Here is a 21,084-nt window from a genome sequence, read left to right on the forward strand (position 1 = left end):
TCGAGGCCCGATTCTTAGTGTATGCATGGTTCGAGTGTATTGACGAGGGGTTTACCTAAGGTGGCATGCTAATATATTGGATACATTAGGCCAACATTATACGATATCGATTTACATTTCTTCAGTAGAACAGTTGTGAATTACAGGAAATGGAGAGGGGAAGAAGAGGGTACATCTGTATTGGGCAGAACGTTATGGAGTAACTCTGTATTAGCAGGTCAGAAGATGTGGCATGGAAAAAGTTTATTGGACAGCCTGAGAAAGGATGGTGAGACGTTTAGGCACATAGTCTCCACAGGAAAGGAATTGTGAACCTCAATGTTGGTTACATACATCAGTGTATACTAAGGAAGATTCTCTATCAGGAGGACTATATCATTAATTAAATGTAAAATGTATATGATTGCCAGAATGCAGGTAAACGTAGGTTAGATTGATTAAGGTAGAACGAGGAAATTCACTCAAGGATGCAGGAGGGCATAAATATGGAGGAGGTTTCAAATAAATGGCATCCGCTTGCATAGTCCTGCTGGTCCATGATGATGGCGTGCTTGCCTGCTCATGCCTTTCTCAGCGCCATGCTAGGAGGGTGGATGTGGGTTATCTACAAAGATACTGGTCCTTGTCGGAGCCTGTGTTGTGCTTTCAGCATGTCTATTAGTGCTGTCTGCCCTGATCCACGTTCTAAAATGATTGGTCACAGTGCAGAAAAAGGAACATCGTCCAAACAGACCTCATGGGGAGTGATAGGGGAACAATAAAGGTTTGGAAAGGGTTCAGCTAAGGCTCAGGATTTTTCATCAGTGCTTAAAGGGAGAAGGTGAATATAGAATTTGAGATTAACCATAGGAAGGAAGACAGAGGGTAGAATTTGGCACCCAATACTTCACGTTAGAGAAACACATACCTTTTGCCTCATTTGCAAGGTCTCATGTACACCACGTTTCACATGCTGGATTGATTCCCTGCACCTGCCCATTTTGGATGTCTGTCTTGAAATGTTGACTTTTCAGGCCTTCTCGTAATATAATCTACAGTCCTGATGATGACCTGTGGAGTAGTTTGCCATGGTTGAAACACTGACTGACACAAGCACAAATATTGAGAGACCTCTTTGGTGACTTTTTGTCTACTAAACAAAACACTGTTTTTGGTGCTCTTGTGTATATTATAGATTGTGTTTTATATACTTGCCTTAGTGCTTTTGTATTGTTTCTGTTTTAGTACTTACAAAATTACTTTTTTTTAGTGTTGTGCCGTTTAGTACAATATTAGCTTATGAGTTTCATACTGTACTTCACTTGGTTGCCTTGTCTATTGTTAGTTATTGTATGCCATGACATACATGAATAAGAGACTCATTTGAGCCAGCCCTGCTCCAAATCAAATACCAACGTTATAGTGTGTTGAGAGAACAAATGGTGTTGTTTTACGCACACATCTTCTCCGAGATGTTTTTTGTGATAAATGGCAAACCCTTGTGTTTGGTCACTCCAAAGAAAAATCTAGGCAGACACCTGGAGGGACTAGCATTTGTAGTGTACCAGATTGACACTGGGAGAATGCACTATGGCTCTAACTGGGAAAAAGCAGTACGTTGATAGTCTTCCTACCATGCCAAAAATACAAGCGCTTGCTCTGTTTGATATGGTGAAAAACTGGTTTCATTTTTAGGTATAGCCAAAAGAAGATTTAGGTGTTTATCCAGTCTCATGTAAAAAAAAAAACACAATAAAATACACATTCATATACACACATGGAGGATTGCGTTGAACCCTCTACATCCATTGGTATATTCACGTGTCATTAACATTTTGCTTCTGCCCACCAAGGCGTACAACATGGGACAGTGAGTCACCTGACTTCAGTCATTGACTCTCTTCGCTATCGACAACTTCATTTTATTTGTGCACATGCACGCTAGCGCCTACAAAGTTTGCTACTTCAGTAACATGACTGAAAGGACAGTCTCTGCATTCAGTTCATGTTTTTTTACTTATTTTTGTAATCGATTTCACTCATTCACAACTTGTTTATATGTTGTCATTTTACTGTTTGATACTTTTTTATACTTTGAATGAGTATTGCATTTGTATGCCATACGTAAATAAATATAGCACACAGGCGTGTCAAGATCAAATCCATCTACTTTAACATTGTTTATTTGATTTTTCCTATCCTAGATGATCATAGGCGGGAAGTAAAATGGCCTCTGTTCCGTTTGTGCTTAAAATGTGGCTAAACCTCACTGCTCATTCTAAATGTCAATAATATCCACCTGCACAGCTTAGAAAGCAGCCAGTAATAATTATTGATAATATTTTAAATTTTCCTAAAGCTCTGAACTGTAGTGTCTTGCTGAACACGTTCAAGTGTTCTGCCTGTTTGCACCACACGCCATACATCCTTCCATCACAGACGTCACCAGTCAGGTGACCCTGCAAATAAGAGGCCCGGGCACACGTGCCCTGGGCCAGTTCCAGTACCCTGCCACCCTGTGTCTGCGTCCATTATTGGTAACATGTGGGCCCAGGGCCCACAACACTACAAGAACACCAGAGGGCTTTACAGAGTTAGAAGGACTGGGATACATGAACAGCAAATAAAATAATACAATAGGCAGGATCCCTATAAAGCCCAAGTTCCATAAAATGCCATGGGTAAGAGTATTCTGTTGTGCTCGGATTCACGAAACGTTTTAGATGAGGGAAGAGTTGCATAGGGACATAAGATTGGCTCGCATAGAAAGGTAGTGGGCTGATCGAGGCAGGGCGAGCCATCTCCTGGCTGGCACCTCAACCCCACCTCTACTCAGCGAGGCCCTCCCTGAGTCAAATATGTAGTGGATTTAAAGGATTATTTTAGTTTTTATTCATTAATAATCAAGGAACCTCCGTAGGTCTAACTACCTCGGGGCTGAGGATCTTTCTCCTCCTTTTCACTGTATGGTGCTCCTCTTCCCCACCGTCTCCCTTACAGTTTTAAAATGCCAGATTGTTGTTTTTTTTTTTGCGAAAGACTAGGAAAAAATAGAATATTCATCACTGAAGTTTCATTAAGGTAATCTATAAAAACATCAGATTGATATTTGAATATAAAAATAATTACCTTGATTCACTCATAGAGCTCCTATGACCATTTGCTCCGGAATCTATGTCCTTATCCTGCAGTCTTTTCCCCCGCAGGGAATCACAACGCGGTCGTTACAATGACCGCATTGTGATTCCGCATACCATTACCCCACAAGTCGGAACGACGACTTGTGGAGGGGGGCGTTGGATGTTGGAATAGTATAATTTACTATTCCAACTCCAGTCTGTCCGGCCACGAGGGAAGGTGTTGGATTTTAAAGTCAACACCTTCCCCCACCGCTCCGCAAGTTGTTGTTCCGACTTGCGGGGTAATGGTATGCAGAATCACAACGCGATCGTTGTAACGACCGCGTTGTGATTCCCTGCGGGGAAAACGTTTCGTGGTAAACGTTGTTTACCTTTGCTCGGATCCCAAAGTTTACACTTTTTTAGTTTTAGATTGAGACTGAGCTGTTATTGAACAGTCTATATTGTTCTTGTAGGCATGATTTTCAGCTTCAAAACATGTGCTACCACCCCTCTGCGAAATGTGCATGCATTAATAAATATGATAATTTCGAATTTGTAGCATTGGTAACGGAAAGCACCTGAATAGAAATGCCCTCCATGAATTAGAAACATAGGGATTGGGGGTACATTGGTGGATCCTAGAACTCCAGGGCGGTTTGAGGCAGAGTTATAGCAAACAGCTGTGCAGCGGGTGCAGTGGCATCGAGGCCTAGGGTAGGAGGAGCCCTACACACCACAGTGATGGCAGTTTTATAGAATCTAAGCAGTGAACGGGGGCAGTTTGCTTTCTGCCATGAGGGCCACTAGTACCCTATCTATGCCACTGGTTGGAGGTGGGAGTCGTTGCTTAAACGTAACGGTAAACACATACCATTTATAAGTCTCAATGTGAGGTCTGTCAAAGGCCTTTCAATTATGTCTGTTTGTTCTTTCTGTTCAGGGCAAGGATGCTCTTGTGTTCTTCAGAGTGCATTAGGTCATTGTGGCAGGATGGTACCCTGGTTTGATCCCCATACTTTTGTTATACATAGTTCTGTTGACTGAAGTACTGCTTGCTGGTTTTGCAGAGTAATTATCTTGTATATACCACCCCTTAATACTGAGTATTGCTCGCCACATGGTGTTATTAGTGAGGACCCACCAAGATAATTTCTGACAAAGAACTGCATTTAACAGGTTAAAAAACTCAACCATTATATCTGAGCGTGGGTGATGCAAGACATTCTCTAATGCAATTGGCTTTGTACGATGGTGCAGTTTTGAAGAGCGGTCTTCTTAGCGCAAAAAACCTACCAAACATCATTTACAGTAAAGTTTGTTTACTGACCACGAAAGAAAACAGGGTAATGTTACAAGGTTATCCCACAATTTGTTGTAACTGTGACATTATTAGCCGCTTAGCCATAATGAGTGTTCGTTAAAATTTAATTGTAGAAAGCAATATTGGGAAGGTTTTTGAAGACCAGACTGTTAGGGTTTAGCTAGCAATAGTGCATCAGACGCAGTGACTTTGAGGGGTGAACTGCACTCTAATTTGAGGATTCCACTGCACTCAAATTAGTGTGTTTTTTTCTTCTTCTATGGGCCCTACTTTCCTTGCTTGTGTTTGAGTCAGTGGCACTCCCTGCTATGCTGCTCTCAGTCTGTTGATTTTTTTTTTTTTTTTTAAATGAGACCCCAGGTATTTTAGTAATCGGAACCAGGTTTTATTCTCCTTTGAAATGTCTCTTCCCCATTCACGGTGTAGTTAGGACGCTTGGTCATTTCAAAGGCATTTTCTGCAGTGTGGCTGGTCCTCAGCAGGAATTGAGTGACTGCATCTTTTCCTGTTAAATACAAGGTGAATAGAAACGTAAACATGGTGAGATAAAGACTGTCAGGTGATATACAATCCAGTAGATCAAAATAATACAACACGTTCGACTGTCGCAAATTATAATGAACACAACGGAGCATCATAATGGCTGTCTTTCAATAGGTTCACTTACGTTTATTGCAATCCTTTTTTTTTTTTTTAACTCTTTAACCGGGCTGTTATGTATTTTATAAAAGTGCATGGGCTGGCTGAAAAATCGCTGTTCTTATGAGATTGCAAGCGGTCACATTAAAATCCTCCAGGAAACTCCAGCTCCTCTGTCTATAAATCACGCGCCTGCAATGTCTGTCTACGGAGGAGTCTCAGTGCTGGCAGATTTCAATCTTCGAAAGGGGGAAATAACCTTTCTTTTCTCCCAAGTACGAACCACAGAGTTTATGTTCTGGTGAGATATAATAATGTATTGCCTGTACAAAAATGATAAGTAGCTCGCAGAATATCTTAACCTTGAACAGATTTTCCAACATACTAACATCATTGTTTTTCCCCCCTTTTTTTAGCATTGGCTGGATTTTGCAAAGCCCATTAAAAAGCAAATAAAAAGTGAGTATTATCAACCTGAGTTTTGTTTTGGTAGTTTAGGCATGTTATTTAATTTTAAGGTTCAATGTTTTGTTTGGTATTTATTTCCTGCAATCATTTTGGGAGTATAACTGTGCTGATGTGTTGGTCACCTTACTAAATAAATCACCAAAGACATTGCTGAAAATACATTAACTGCACATTGCCGATTGCATGAAAATAATAGTGTAAGTTTGAGAGGGGCGAATGTTCCTTCGCAAATGTGCATTAACAATTTTTGAGCCAAGACGCTTCCATTGGGGCAGAGGGGAGCAGTGCATACCCCTGGCACCATGTTTGTGTGAAAAAGGCTGCTTATTTAAACAGGCGCACAACACAACCTAGGTCTTCGCCTTACAAAAATGCAACCTCACTATACAAGGATGCAACCTATTTTACTCTACACCGCACCCCTCAGATATCCCTCCCACTTCATAACAACTTAATACATCAACAGTGTATCTGACTGGAGGAGCCTAGCTCGCGGCCGTGATGGTCGCCCTTTAGCTCGGCTCCCGCAGCCCTCCGTCCTGATTGACTATCCTGTCTTCTATCCTGTCCGAGGACGACACATCTTTTGGGGCATTGAAACATAACGGCTTGTTTGTACTTACCATCCGACCCCGGGGTCTCGGTGTGCAGTGGCTCCGGAGTTGTGGCCTCCGAGGGATCGGGGCCTCTGCGAGACTTGGACCGGGACCTGGCCGGCGGGATCCGACAGCTCTCGGCCCCGGCCGAGAGCGAGAACCAGTGTTGGGAGCCGATGTGCGGAGATCCCGGCGATCCTGACCCGGGCCTGCCCTGGTGGCCGCGCGGCCGACGTGGGTGAGAGGCCCCGGGACCTGATTCTGTGAAGGGGTCTCCCTCCGCCGCTGCTCGGTCCGGCGGCCCTGGTCCTCGGGGCCCGGACTCCGCTTGTTTGGGGCACCGGAGCTGGTGCTGGCGGAGACCCGTTTTGGGCGGATATCCTTTTGGCATCGAGGCCGCCCTTGCTGGGACCCCCGGAGCTTGTAAAGTCCTACATTTGCGAACTGTTATTTCCGGGGGTCTTGGTGGGCGGCGATTGGGCTGATTCACGAAATGGCGCCGACCCTCTGGAACGAGAATCACCCTGTGGCGGCGGGCCCGTGTTGCCTAATCGTGTGAGGAGCGGATCTGGTGGACGTGAGCCGACGGTCAGAGATATCCTGGAAGCCCTGAGATCCCTACACGCTTCCCTGGCCCTGGGAGTCTCGGTGGGTCCGCCACGATCTGCCGCCATTTTGGGCGGCCATTTCTTCTTGTCGCCCTCTTGTTTCGATGACTTCATTGCCTCGCCCCCCTCGATTGACTTGAGTGTCTCCGCCACTGATCGAAGATCGTGTAGTGTGCCGGTGACTTTGGGACGCCCTGCTTTTCGTGGTTCGGACCCCGGGGACTTGGATGCTGTACTGCGACCATTTTCGACATTGTTGCCTGAAACTATTGGTGGACTGCCTCCTGTGCTTGCTTCGATGACTTTGCCTGTGTCTATAATTGGGACCACTTCGCCCGATCCAGTGGCGCAACTGAACTCCTGTTTTACACTGATCGTGCTGCGATTGTTGATGCATCTACACTTTCGGTTCGGACTATTGCTCCCTTGTGGATCTATCTACCCCCCACGTAGCTATGTTAGTCACCATTCCACTCGACTATATGCTGATTTCGTATTTAGTATGTGGTTTTACATTGCCATGTGGTGGGTGGGATTTGTCGCTCGAAAGGGTTGGGGGTGAAATGTACGACTTCTGTTTGATTCCCGGTATACGATTAGTAGCATCATTGTTTTTAATCGTAGAAAGGTGGGCGGTCCCCTTCTCTTAATGTTTTCTAGCGCGTGATGGGGTGTCGTCCTGGGCTGTTTTTGACTGTGTTTTTCTGGTTGGGCGGAGGGCTGCGGCCGCCCGTTCGGATTATAGTTATTCTGCTCCTCCCTCCTGTCCTTCTTTTTTTCTTCGCTTTTGTTGTTTTTTTTTGTCTCGTTCTTCTTTCTTACTTCTCGCTATATTTCGGGTTCTGGTTTAGGGCGACAGGCACGCTGTCTGAAGGGTAGGCCATAGCTTTCTACAGGGGTGCAGGGTGGGACGGGTGGGTTGGGTACTATTTTTGTTTGTCCTCTGGTTCTATGGCCCTTTTCTATCTCTTTTTCGTGAGGCCGCGTCTGTCCTGACCTCCTCTGGTGTGTTTCGGGTGGGGGGGTGTGGCGTCGTTAATCCTCCTGATAGGTTTTGGCTGTCTTTCTCCCCGATCGCCATACCCCCACTTGGGCCGCTACTCCTTTTGTCTCCTGTCTTCCTGCCACGGGGGGCCTGGGTCGGCGTGTCTTCTTCCTTTCGTTTTTCTTATTTCTTTATTTCCCTTTTTATTGTCTTATTTTGTCTTCCCTCCGTTTTCCCTTCCCTTCCCCCTCCCCTTCCCTACCTCGTCCCCCCCCCCCCCCTTTTTCCTCTCGGTGTCCTAGAAGTTATTATGACAAGCTGGTTTTGGTTTATTGTCTTTCCGATCCCTCTGTTCTGGCTTGGTAGTGTCCTGGGTGGCGGGCATGTTACGAGAAGAATGCTCAGGGGCTGATTGTGTCTCACATATCCTGATTTCTTGAATGCATTGTATTATCCCCCCCGATCTTCTGGCCCCATGCCCCCTTATTAATGTTGCAGTTGATTACGGGATATCGGATGCCTCCGTATTGAAAGTGCGCCTGTCATACGTCTTCTCCCCATATTATAAAATTAAGCCTTATTTACTCCTGTGTTTTAGCCCTTTGGTTCCTGAATTTTTTCTCCCCCCTTTTATGATTGTACGGCCTCTGCTTTGTATTGCTTGATTATGTGATATTTGCCTGGTGACTCCTGATTGTTTTGTACATTGCGGCCGGCCGGCTGGGTTGTAGGCCTTGACTTGTCTCTCCTTTTTGATGTCAATAAAGGTTTTCAAAAAAAAAACAACAACAAAAAACAGTGTAACTGACTAATGGCTGTTCGATTGTAATTGACACCTCTAAAATCCCTTCTCGCTTTCTTACATCTATTTACCTGTTAGCCCCCTAAATATCCTATCTAAGCTTAAACTTCTTGTCTCGACTAGGTGTAAACTTGCCTACCGGATCACCTTCCAGCCTGAACTGGTGCTGAGTTGCGATAAACTTTGGTAAACCATGGCAACATCTCTACCAACCCCCAGTGCACCTGCCTCAAGTGACAACCTACCTTAACAGCATGCACCCCTTGCACACCTGTAGCAATGGAAGTTGCCCAAAATAAAAAGGGGGAACTTTTACGCCAAGGCAAAAAAAAACAGGAAAAAGGGATGGGCGGGTGGGGGGGAAATACTACCCTGCTAGCCACCTTGTCACCTGACAAAATGGTGGCTGGCATACAAAATGCCCAGTTTTGTAACCTTGTAGCCCAAATAAAGCCCAAACCCATGAGCAGTCGTCCAACTGCTCAATTATCCCAAAATACTCGGGAGCAGGCCTCCCTCTGGTAGCCTGCTCCCGCAAATCCCCCATCACAGTGGAGGACGAAGCACTGATGCGGTTATCAGGGATTCATTCCACCTATCAAAGTATATTATGGAGCAGACACGCACTCGCACGTCTTTTATCCATTTGGCTCCGAGGACTCGCGTAGGGATGACAGGAACCACTGCTGATGTCAGCAGACTCCCATCCATGAGCCCACATCGGCCTCTAGAGTGGCATTCTCATGTACAACTGTAATACAGTACTTACTCAACTGCTCATGTAAGTGTTGGGCTGTGTAGTACAGCAGTTTGCAGGGTGGACACATGTCATTTCTTTCCCCTGTATGTGTTGGGATTCTGCCTTCTTCAAGCAAGTTGTAAGCAAGGGGACATTCTGCATTATAGATGAATGTCCCTGCATCGTTTTGTGAGTTACGTGGCACGGGAAGCTCTGTACTTACCACAACTCTGGTACACCCACCTGAGTGCACATTTTGAGTTATAGCCATTGGTGGATAAAACAAGAAATCTGTTTGCATACCTGCAGGAATTTTGTTTTGCATGCACTGATTTGTTTTTAAAACTTATTTTTATTATAGTACTGCATTATTTGTTACAAAAAATTTGCACACTTTACAATTCATGTAATTTGCCCATCTGGCTTCTAGCAAGGCTGCGTTTTGGTATGCATGAGGTATCTTGGTTTTTTCACCCCGGCTTTATTGGTGTACATTAGCATTCATTGCAATCAGGAAGCAGAAATTGCAGCAGTAAGAACTAGATCAACAAGGGAAACAACCCAACAACAACTTGTAGCATGAATAGTGACTGTATTTCTCCAAGAACATAATTATCATATATATTTTATTTTTTTATTTTTTAAAAGACCTTTATTGCACAGTAAAGTCAGGACATAGTCGAAGGCCTACAACCGCTGGGGCCGGCCGCAAACATTTCAGTGATGAAGTTAGAATGCATAAAGTCACACAGCCTTTTAGCCGGCATCCCTGAGGCCCGGTGGCAACCATTCCTAGTGTGCATAAGTAAGTTGGCAACTTTGTCGGAAGTTATAAAGGTCTGCTTTTTAACTGTAGAACCAAACAGTACCAGAAAACAAGGGCACAGCAGTTGAGTAAAACCACAAAGCGTTCCCAGAGGGTAAATAGACATATATCCACAATCGCATTATCTTAATAATAGTGACGTAGTCCAGGACCCCTCCCAGTTCCCTCCTCCCATGCAGTAGTCAGGAGTTCATCAAGGCTGCAGATCGTATCACCACTCACTTCCAGTGTAGTTCTAAATCTCAATCTGACAAACACTCATCTAAGTCTTCTCTCGGCGGTTCACAGATGTTTCCTCTATATTTGTTCCACGCCCCCCAGATCAGACCCCACTTCCTGGGGCAACCTCTCCGGACAAACACTGCCCTCTCTGCCACCATCGCGTCATCCATATCATTGCACCATTCTCTCAGTTTGGGTACCACAGGTGATCCCCACAGTTTAGCCACATTGCGCTTCGCGACCATCAGACCCAACACCACCCAGTCCTGCTGTCGATGGGTCAAGTCCGTAGCCTCCCATATGTTCAGTAAGCAGCAGCGCGGGTCGGGCCGCAGGGAAACACTCAGTCTGAGAGATAGTGCGTAACACCGCTGTCCAATACCCTGTCAGCCTCCCGCAATCCCAAATGGTGTGATAGAACATCCCCCTTTCTCCGCAACCGCGGAGGCAGTACTCCCGATCAGCCTTTCCTATCTTGTACAGAACCGTCCTGGTATAGTATGTACGGTGCAGCACTTTCAGCTGCACCAGTTTAAGTCTGGAGGGGATCGCCGACTCGCGAGGTGACGAGAGAGCCTCCTGCCACTGCGAGTCATCAAGGTCACCTATATCCGCCACCCAACTGGAGCGCAACTTGGACAACATGTCGGGAAGATTGTTAACTAGTTTCCGGTACGTGTATGAGGTGGCTTTTTGTGGCATGTGCTCGGTTAACAGTCTGTCCTCAAAAGGGGTAGACTCCGGCAAAGTCGTACCCGCCGGAATGGCCGCCCCCAGTGCATGCCGTATCTGCATGAATCTGTACTGTTCGGACTCTGCCATACCATATTTGGTCTGTAAAAATCCAAAATCCACGATTCTGTGATTTTTCCTGAGGTCCCCCACCACTGAAATTCCAATGTCGTCCCTTGCCTTGAACCCTTTAGTATTGCCCATGTAACCCAACCTGTGTGAGTCCCATAGGGGTGTCATTTGTGTAACAGTGTGCGCGCATTGAAGGTGTCTGTGTGCCTTATACCAGATTTGGATTGTATGACGAGTCGGGCCCTGTAGCTCAGACGGAACGGTGCGGCTATAGAGGTTCCTCAGCAGACCTCTGGACTCGATATTCTGCCTGTCCGCCATGTAGGCTGGGTCCGTGTGTGGGACATGCAACCAGTAGTTGATCTGTTTAAGGTGGGCAGCCCAGTAATATAATTCAATACTAGGGAGCGCGATCCCCCCATCGTACCGGTCCCTCACCAGCTTGTTCTGCGCAATACGGGCCGGTTTCCCGTCCCAGAGCAGATTAGAAATTGCCGCTGCGATAGCCTTAAAGTAGGAGGGGGCCACTGGGAACGGTGAGTTCTCCAGGAGGTACAAAAAACGAGGCAGAGCCATCATTTTAAACAGGGCGGCTTTGCCCAAAAGAGTGAGTGGAAGGGAGCGCCAGACCTTGACATCCCGCACAAACCGCTCCAGGGGGGGTCTCAGGTTCAGAACGTGGAATTCGTCCGGGCTAGGAGTGACGTAAACCCCCAGATATTTAAAGGGGGCAGTAGTGTAGGTCAACGGACAGTCCCCTGGAAGTGGGGGGGGGTGGCCAGCAAGAACGAATAGAACTGACTTCGACCAGTTAATTCTATAGCCGGATACTCTCCCGAACTTCTCGCAGACATTGAGTAGTTCCGGGACTGATTTTCTTGGGGCGGTGAGGTAGAGCAGGACATCATCAGCGTATAGTGATATCCGATCTTCCCACGTTGGTGACCATCGGATACCCCTAATGGACGGTTCCCATCTAACCCAAATCGCCAGCGGCTCCAGAACTAATGTAAACAGTAAAGGAGATAATGGGCAACCCTGTCTCGTCCCACGCCCAAGCGGGAAGGTCCTGGAGATGTGACCATTTGCCACCACCTGCGCCAGGGGGCCAGTAATTATCATATATTTATTGCATTATCAGAGCCAGGTGTCAGACCACCATTCAAGTTAAATGGTCGATAGAAGGAGGTGGAAGATCCTCAGCATTTGGTGATGGTGGTCTTTCCTAATCTGTTCGGGGGAAGGGGGGTTTATCTGGTCTTTGCAGTGCTTTCAGCATATGTCCCCAGTCTTCAAGGTCCCATTCTGCATTCTTGTCAGTGCGTACTGTTTTCAGATGCCTTTCTTCCGCCACTCCCCATTCTCGCATGTCCAACTACCATTTCTCCTACCTGGGGGGAGGGCTTGTGTCCAATGTATTGCAATGCACCGTTTTGCTAAAACTAGGCCTAGAAGTGCAAATTTATATTGTGTACGTGATCCCTTTCTAGGGGTCGGAAGTACCCCTAGCAGGCAGTGCTTAATGGCCGCTTCTATTTTTACTGATGTAACTGTGCGTATCTTCTTCATTACCTGACTCCAGTATTGCTGTAATCAGATAGATGACAATGTCATGTGTAATAAGCGTGCGGGATCTGCACGACATCTGGGGCAATGTGAGGGGCGTTCCGGGCTAAAATGGGCAAGCCTCGGAGTTGTCAGGTAGGTACATTATATGTAGTGGAATTGAATAGGTTTAAATCTGGCTTTGCTAGCCAACTCCCGCACATGTGCAAACATTTGTTTCTATTCCCCTTCTGTGAGGGGAACCGGTTTGTCCTCAGACCATCTGTCTTTTATCAGAGACTAATCAATTGTGCGGATGTCTATGAGGGCCTTATAAAAGAGGGTAAGTAAGTATTTATTTGTTGATTAATTAAAACCATTATTCGTAGCAAGAGACTGTCAGTAGCGGTTTAATTCTCTTTTTTAGCTAATTTACTAATGGACACTTCGTCCTTTTATCCCTTTTAAATGTATTTTATACTGACTTCTTAAAGCAATGTTTTTTTTGTACACTGTAATGATTATACTGTAAATGTGCTTATAAGATATCTTGCATATCGAATAAAAGCTTATGACTGACTTAAAACCATTAAAAAAAAAGAAGAAACAAATACAAAACACTCACATTAACTAATTGAACATATAGGGATACAGTGCATAAATAAAAATTGTCCGCAGTAGATTAACATTTTCCAGTTAGGGATTATAGTGCTGTCAATATTTTCACAGGATTGGTAACTGTTCTACATGTTCCAAAATAAAGTGCAATGTGCTTACGGAGCTGAAGCTAAAGTGCAATGTGCTAGCAGCAAAAGAAAAGACATAAAAGAACATTTTACAGATTCTCTATAACTGTCGTATTTCAAAATCATTGCCAAAGTGACTTATGCTATCGTCAAAAAAAGTGAACAGTGCATTAAGTGCAATGGGCGCGCAGCAAATATTCAATAGCAGAAAGTGAACAGTGCATTAAGTGCAATAGGCTAGCAGCAAATATTCAATGGCAGTAAGCAACAGAGCAAAAGAACAATATCACAAATGTCTAAAACTAAAACCGACTAAAATACACTAGTAGAACAGAATCAATACTAAGGTAGCTTGTGCTATCAGCTAAAACGTGAAAGGTGCATTAAATCTTTCACTGACAAAGCTAAAGTGCCTTGTGCTAACAGCAAAGAATTATTATATTATTTTTTTTTTTTTTTAACACAGTCTATAATGGATGGCAACATTCGGGGATAAAGTGCACATACGCCAATCAATAAAAATAGTAGACATGTTAAGCGGGACATTATTAAAAAAAGAACTCTAAAAACAAGCAAATATAACACGGTTAAAATGTGCCATAAAAATAATCTATCAACCCACTAAAGACAGCTACATCATCATTTCACAGCCATAACAAGTTTAACATATACGTTGGGTGTCAACCTTATATAATTTCTTTTCCACTCTAAAAATTAATTGAACAAATTGCTGTATGATATAGACGTTGACACTGCTTAAGCAAAATATTAATGCCGATCTACAAGTTCTGACTCCCTTTTCTTTAAAAATAGGTTTTAAAATTGATTTCCGTTCCTGCAACATTTTTGGGCATAATGTTATCATATGCAACAAGGTTTCATCATACTGCCCGCAAAGCCTACAAATATTTGAAGCCCATTTAGACTCCCATTTAGGGGTTCCATCTTTAGTTGGATATATTCCAAACCGTAATAACATAAATTTCTTTTTGTTTAGGGGTTTTTGATGAAAGAGTAAATAAGGTTGGGCAATCATGTTATCAAAAGAATTGGCAATAGACCAAAAGTTAGTTTTTTTCTAAACTCATCTTTATCCAAAACTTCTGACAACAGAGCAACGGTTGAATTAATTAATTTTAAAAAAATCATTTTACTCCTTGTTTCATCTTCCAATTTAGGGCATTGGAAATTTAGGAGACACTCGGCGAAATAGTCCTGCTAGCTTCTGGAATATTCGCCATTCGAAATCTCAACGCCAGCACATATTGGCCAGCGTGCCCTCCTCGGCTCGAGACAATGCCAATAATGTTTTTAAAAATGAAGCTTGATGAACCAAGAGCTGATTCCTTAAACCATATTCCAATCTTAAATTGGCACGTGGTATCTGCCTAGGTATCCTAAAAACTGATTTATATGTTATTGCCACTATGCCCTCCAGGACTTTCACGTCTCTACCCTTAAAAATTATGGACCCTAGTCCAGGGAGGGAATAAGTTTTGCTTTCATGACTTTAAGCAGGTGGTCATAATTGGGGCATATTAACTTGTCTCTCAGTTTTCGAAAAGCGAAGGCAAGTGAGGTACCTTTAGCCTCTAAGTTATCAAAATGCCGTCTAAATGTCAATCCGTCATCAAATGTAATTCCCAAATATTTATAAGCTTTTACACAGTCAATAGACAAACAATTGATATTCAAATCCTTTACCCCTAGTTTGCCTTTCCCTATTAACATTATATATTTTTTTTTTTACTTAATTGTTAAACCATTTTGAGTTACATATATATTAAATGAATGTATTAATCTTTTTAATCCTATCATGGTTTGACTAAGTAAAATAGTATTGTCAGCATACTGTAGGTATTTAATTTCTTTACCCATTACAGCAGGGCAATGCGAGTTTACATCATTAAAATGGGATGGGAGATCAGACATGAATAAATTAAAAGACAAGGGGCGAGCACACATCCTTGTTTTAAGCCGATATTCGTTTCAAGGCGGCGGGTAGTGTGTCTACCGTCGCCAATTTTGACTCGAACCCAGGTATTGGAGAACAATAATTTAATAATTTAAAAAAGGGTTTCTGATATACCCCACTTCATTAACTTAGTCCAAAGGATATTTCTGGGTACAGAATCAAAGGTGGCTTTTAAGTCGATAAAACAGATGTACAGTTTTTGTTTCCTACATATTGCTCTTTCTCCTAGTAATGACAATAAAATCAAATTAGTAAGAGTCGATTCTCCCTTCCTAAAACCTGTTTGAAAAATAGGGATCAATTCTTCTCTTTCCGCCTAAGTCTCCAACTCCTCTAACAGACAACTTGCAAATATTTTCGCATCAACGTCTGTGAGGGTTATTAATCGATAATTTGCAGGATTGTCCCGGGGACCACTTTTGTAGATCGGCTGTATAATACTACCATTCAATGACTCCGGGATACAGCCTGACTTAAGGATGTCATTAAAAAGGAGCGTTAATAACTCTGGCCAATATCTAATTTTAACTTTAAAAATAGCATTGGGAATTCCATTAGGGCCAGGTGCTCCATTTGATCTAATTTTAAGTAGAACTTTTTTAACTTTGTCAACCGACCATAACTCGGTATCCCTGGAGCCTGGTATATCCCTAGTGCTGAAAGGGTCACATTCTTCTGGCTCCATTTTACATTGGTGGTGAAGACATTCAAACTCCTCGGTCGGTTGGCTTAGGGAAGTTATTTTCATATTAAAAAAAAATTATCCAGCTTGATTCATCTATATTGGCACGAGTACTTCTAAAATTTCCATTTTCTAAATTATTAATGATGCCCCAAAACAGTCGCAGATCCTTAGATTTACATGCAAAGTGGAGTTTGGCCCAAGTTTCTTCATAGTACAATTGTTTAGCCCTCCAGATTTCATTCTTGTAACCCCTCTTTAAGTCTCTGATTTTAAGTGACGTTAAAAAGTAGGAAGTCCCATTTGCTTTTCTATACAATGATCTTATTGTTTTGTTAAGAGACCGTTTCAAGTATAATAAGCGGTAGGAAAACCATCCTGGGTTCTTAGGGTTCAGAACTACACCCCCAGTTGGTTCCCTACTAGGGAGTTTATTCAATAAGGAGCCACATAAGGTGGGCCAAACAGAAACCATTGATGATCCTTCAGAGTATGCAGCCCGGGCATCGAGAATTAAAAGCGAGAGAAAATCAATAATATCTTTCTCTGTTTTTTCACTCCATATTAACCTCTTTAGGTTAAAAGCAGCCGGGGCAGTTCTTAGTATTCTGGTTTCTGATAAATACTCGAAGGGTAAACTAATCGTGATAACTTGCGGATTATGGTCACTCTCAATCCTTGGAACAACCTCATAACTTTGAACTAATTCTGAGAGTTTATCTGACAATATCGTATAGTCAATTATAGAAAGACAGTCAGTTTTATTTAAAGTTGGGAAATGCTCTCTATCATGCAAAATCGTTAGGTTATATTTAAGAAATTCACATTTGGACCATTGGGCTAAAAGATCTGAATGGGTATCCCGCTTTTTATACGATACAAGATGAGTGTTAAAATCCCCAGAAATAATCATCTGTGCATCCCTATGATCATAATATAGCACTTTCACCATTTCCCATAACTGGATTAGTTGAGATGATCGAACCTTTTTTTTCGAACTTAAGTAAACATTTAAAATTATCAAGGATTGACTAGCTACTAATTTAACGCACTGAATCCATTTGAATTGAAGGTCTATCTCGTAATGTTCAACATTAAGGCTTAAAGAAATATATATTGAAAGTCCCACACTCGGTCGACCATAAGCGGCATCCCTACATGCCACATTCAAGTATTCGTAATAGCCGATCAGGGCTGTACTGACCAAATTCGATGTTTCTTGCAAAATTAACATATCAAACAATTTTAAAAAACCTACAACATTTACATCCTCTATAAGTGTATTAAAACCATTTGTATTCCAAGAGCAAAATTTAAACACTGATGGTGCATTATATGAGGTACCCCGACATCAATCAGTCTTTACTGAATTTTTTCTTGATAGAATAGACAGAAGCCAACTCCAATCATCAGCCGCCTTGGGAACCCCTTTTAACCTCTTCCATGCCCATGACAAGGTCAGCTCGTCATGAGGCACACTGGAGCTGTGCTAATGACGAGCTGACCTTGTCATGAACAATGGGGATCCTACATTTGCAGCACAGGACGGGAAAAGCCTTAGCAGCCAAGGTGTTAATTCCTCACACACACGTGATCCGGGCTGACAGCTTTTTTTAATGCCACCTAACCTATTTAAGTCTGAGAATGGGCCCGATGCGCCTTTCAGTACTCCGAATTGGTTAACCTCAATTAGTTTTGGAGCCTCCTTCTTCAGTATAGGTATTACCGGGGTCGGGTATTGCAGACCATGGAGTCTCCATACTTTAATACCCCAGCTTTCAAAATTGTTAGAATTCGCTAATATTTTCCTTACTATATCATCCTTTAGCCACCTCGTGATGGTTATCTCCCTGTTACCACCGTCTATCTTAAACTCTACAGAATACAGGTCTCCAGATACTACATCCCTAAGATCTGGAATTGCTTTTAGTAGTTTCAAAATGTTCCCCCTATTCAAAATATCGTGTATACCACGAGTAGAATATTTGGGACAAAAAAACACTTTTTGATTTTCAACCTGCATTTTGGGTGATTCCATATTACTCCTTAGCTCTGGATCAAAGAGATCCGTATTCCCAGCAATCATTTTGTGATTTTCAACCTGCATTTAAGGGAATTCCATATTACTCCTTAGTCTTGAATCAGATAGATCCACATTCCCAGCAATCACCAACAGGGGATTATCCGGCAGATTTAAGCATTCAATCTGCTATGGCTTTGATTGAACCGGGGTACAAACACACTCAACCTATTCATTCTTATTAGTTTCCAGAAGCGTGGGATTTACTAAATTTCCAATAGGCGGCTACTGATCTTGTATACAGGGCTGTACTCCCTGACTAATCTGGTTATTGTATATATGGGAGGGGTTTACAGTTTTATCTTTAGCGATATATTGCACTCCTTTTGAAACTCCTCCATCCCCTATAGACCAAACTGACCCTATTTCCCTTGGATAGTTTTGTGAATTATCTTTGGGCCCAGCTAATTCTTGGATTGGAGCAATCTCATTCTGATTAATAAAGTTTTGAATACCCTGATATCAATCTTGTGTAGGCTTGTCTTGTCCTCCTTGATTCTCTCGAATTGCTAGTGTCTGGGTTTTGGTCCCCGCATTTAGATTAGGCTCATCTTTTGACCCTTCACTCCCAACTTTACTGTGTTGTTTATCTTTTTTATTGACTTGAGGGTCAATCGAAGGTCTAAAAATTGGGAAGAGAGCCACGGGACCAGAGTTCGAGGTTAATGGGCCGCTGTTGTTTACTACCCCAGTATGTATTTTTTTTATCCTGGGCTGACTTATGTGCTTTTCTTAACCTTTTCCTCGCCCTTTTTGATAAAACTTCGGGTACTACAATTGCTTCTGTGGGTACTATTGAGCAAATCTTATCTAACTCCCGATTTATCTTTGAATTGGGGGAATGGGGAGTCTCTAGAGGAACACCAATGCTACCAGCTACTGTTCGAGGGGCCATTTTTTTGTAACTAACAATCCGCGGGGGGGGAAGTTTTAAGTCAGAAGATTTTTTGCTATGGTTCCAGTATTTATTAAATCATCACTCCCCTCGACTTTTCTACCCGATAGTAGTTTTACTTCGTGGACCATAGAACTAACGATTGATGGCAGGTCAGAGATTTTATCAATCAATTGAGCACAAGTGCAAGATATTAACTGGTTCTCTTTATCAGCTTGAACTTTAGAGATCCACTTAGTTAGTTGAAAAAGCTTTGCGTCAATTCCTACAACCAGTGTTGCTAAAGTATTTAAAATGTCCACCTGAATGTCTAACTTGTCAGAGTGGAAATTAAGGCATTTGTTATAGAATCCATAGTGTTAAGCAAACAATCCCATACTCCACGCTCAGAGTTTCTAACATTATTTTCCAAGGCATCTGATTTTGCCTGAAAGTTTCCGTCAAATTTTGTTAACAGAGATAAATCTGCGGAGTTAAAGGATTTACATTGCGCATTAATATCAACCTTAAGATTATTGCGCCTACTAGCCACACCTGGAATCAAAACTGATTTATTAATAGAGAAGCTATTCTCCAAGATTTTACTGGATTGACTAAAAGGACGAACGTCCCCAGTAGAGGAAGGATGATCAATCGGACGTAATACTAAATCATCCCCACCACCTTTATTGATCGACTGAACAGCATTAAGATCCGACACTACGGCACATCACTCACATGATTCGAACCTGAAGAGATATCAATTACTGAACATAAAGCATTTGCACTCTCTATTGTTCTTTAGTTCGGTTCTTCCATTCCTGAACTTTGTAAGTACTCCACCAGAATTCGCCGGTCGGCTGACACACCATATTTTGACGGTGGATTTGTGCTTGCGTCTGCAGCCTACCAGGATGCACCAATAAGTTTGTAAGTGTGTGGTTTATAAAAGAGGGAAATTATGCCTCTAGTGGACCCACGGTTAAGCAGTAACGCCAGTGTGTGTGATTCTCTAGACTCATCCGGAAAAGAGGGCCTATATTCTGTGAACCGTTTGGTGTTTTGAGGAAAATCACCTTTGGGTATTTGACTCCATTCCTTCGCTTCGTCATATGTCAGAATATGTCTGGCAGCAGCGCTTTCTCTTTAGTATGTTCCTCCATGCACCATTGTACGGCATACTGCAATTATCCAGCAAAATAATAAAGCCTAACATCAGTCAGTCCCAGTCCTTCTGAATCCGTGACCGTTTTAAGTACATCTAATTTCACCCTGCTCCGGCCGTCGGCCCATACTAGTGAATTTAATCATTTGTTTAGTGTAATGAATGTGGAGTTTGGGATGTGGTAGAATGTGTTTCATAGTGCATAAAGGCCCCAAGGTAGCATAACCATTCTCTCTGACGCGTCCCATAATAGAAAGGGGGAGTTAATTTCAGAAAGGAATGGATTCTTTCAGGTTTGCAATGACTGTTCCTATGTTTAGTGCACATTGGTCCAGAGGCTGATGCGTCACTTGCATGCCCAGATATCGGAAATGGTCAGTTTCCCAGCTAAACTCCACCACAGGGAGATCCCACACCTTCACTTGTTCCAAGGCAGCCAGAGGGAAAATTACAGACTTTCAATGGTTGATGCGGAGACTAGATGTCCCCACGAAAGAGTGCAATAACTCTAGTAAGGCCGGCATCGCCTCTTCCGGTTGACAGATGTACACAAGTGCATCATCCGCGGACAGGGACACCACATGTGTGACCGTCAATGGGATTTTCCCATCTGTTCATGTCTCATCTTCGTCTAATAGCGAAAGGCTCCATTTCCAGAGTGAATAACAATGGGCCGAGGGGCACTCCTGCTGTGTACCTCTGTTGATAGTCATGCTCTCCGATACCTGCTTGCCTGTACGCACATGTGCACTCAGACTCCAGTAGAGCAGATGGTACCAGGTGATAAAATCCCACCCAATTCCCAGTTATCTGATTTTCTAAGAACCTCCCTTTGCATGGTGTCAAATGCTTTTTCGACGTCTAGGGCGAATACTGCCGCCCTATCGACGCTGGCAGTCATCGAGC

At 43.1% G+C, this 21,084-nt stretch overlaps 1 protein-coding gene across 2 annotated transcripts in view; it reads left to right on the plus strand.

Annotated features, from left to right (window-relative positions):
- EPB41L4B (erythrocyte membrane protein band 4.1 like 4B) overlaps positions 1-21,084 on the plus strand; it is a 935,352-nt gene that overhangs the window by 411,104 nt on the left and 503,164 nt on the right. For both annotated transcript variants that reach the window (XR_013610581.1, XM_078687730.1), the window contains exon 3: positions 5,478-5,520. Coding sequence is in view for 1 of the 2 variants with exons in the window: in XM_078687730.1 (XP_078543856.1) it covers positions 5,478-5,520 (43 nt within the window). In the remaining variant the exon portion in view is untranslated. The remainder of the gene's footprint in view (positions 1-5,477; positions 5,521-21,084) is intronic.

Source organism: Lissotriton helveticus, chromosome 4_1 (assembly GCF_964261635.1).
Source record: "Lissotriton helveticus chromosome 4_1, aLisHel1.1, whole genome shotgun sequence".
Lineage (NCBI taxonomy): Eukaryota > Metazoa > Chordata > Amphibia > Caudata > Salamandridae > Lissotriton > Lissotriton helveticus.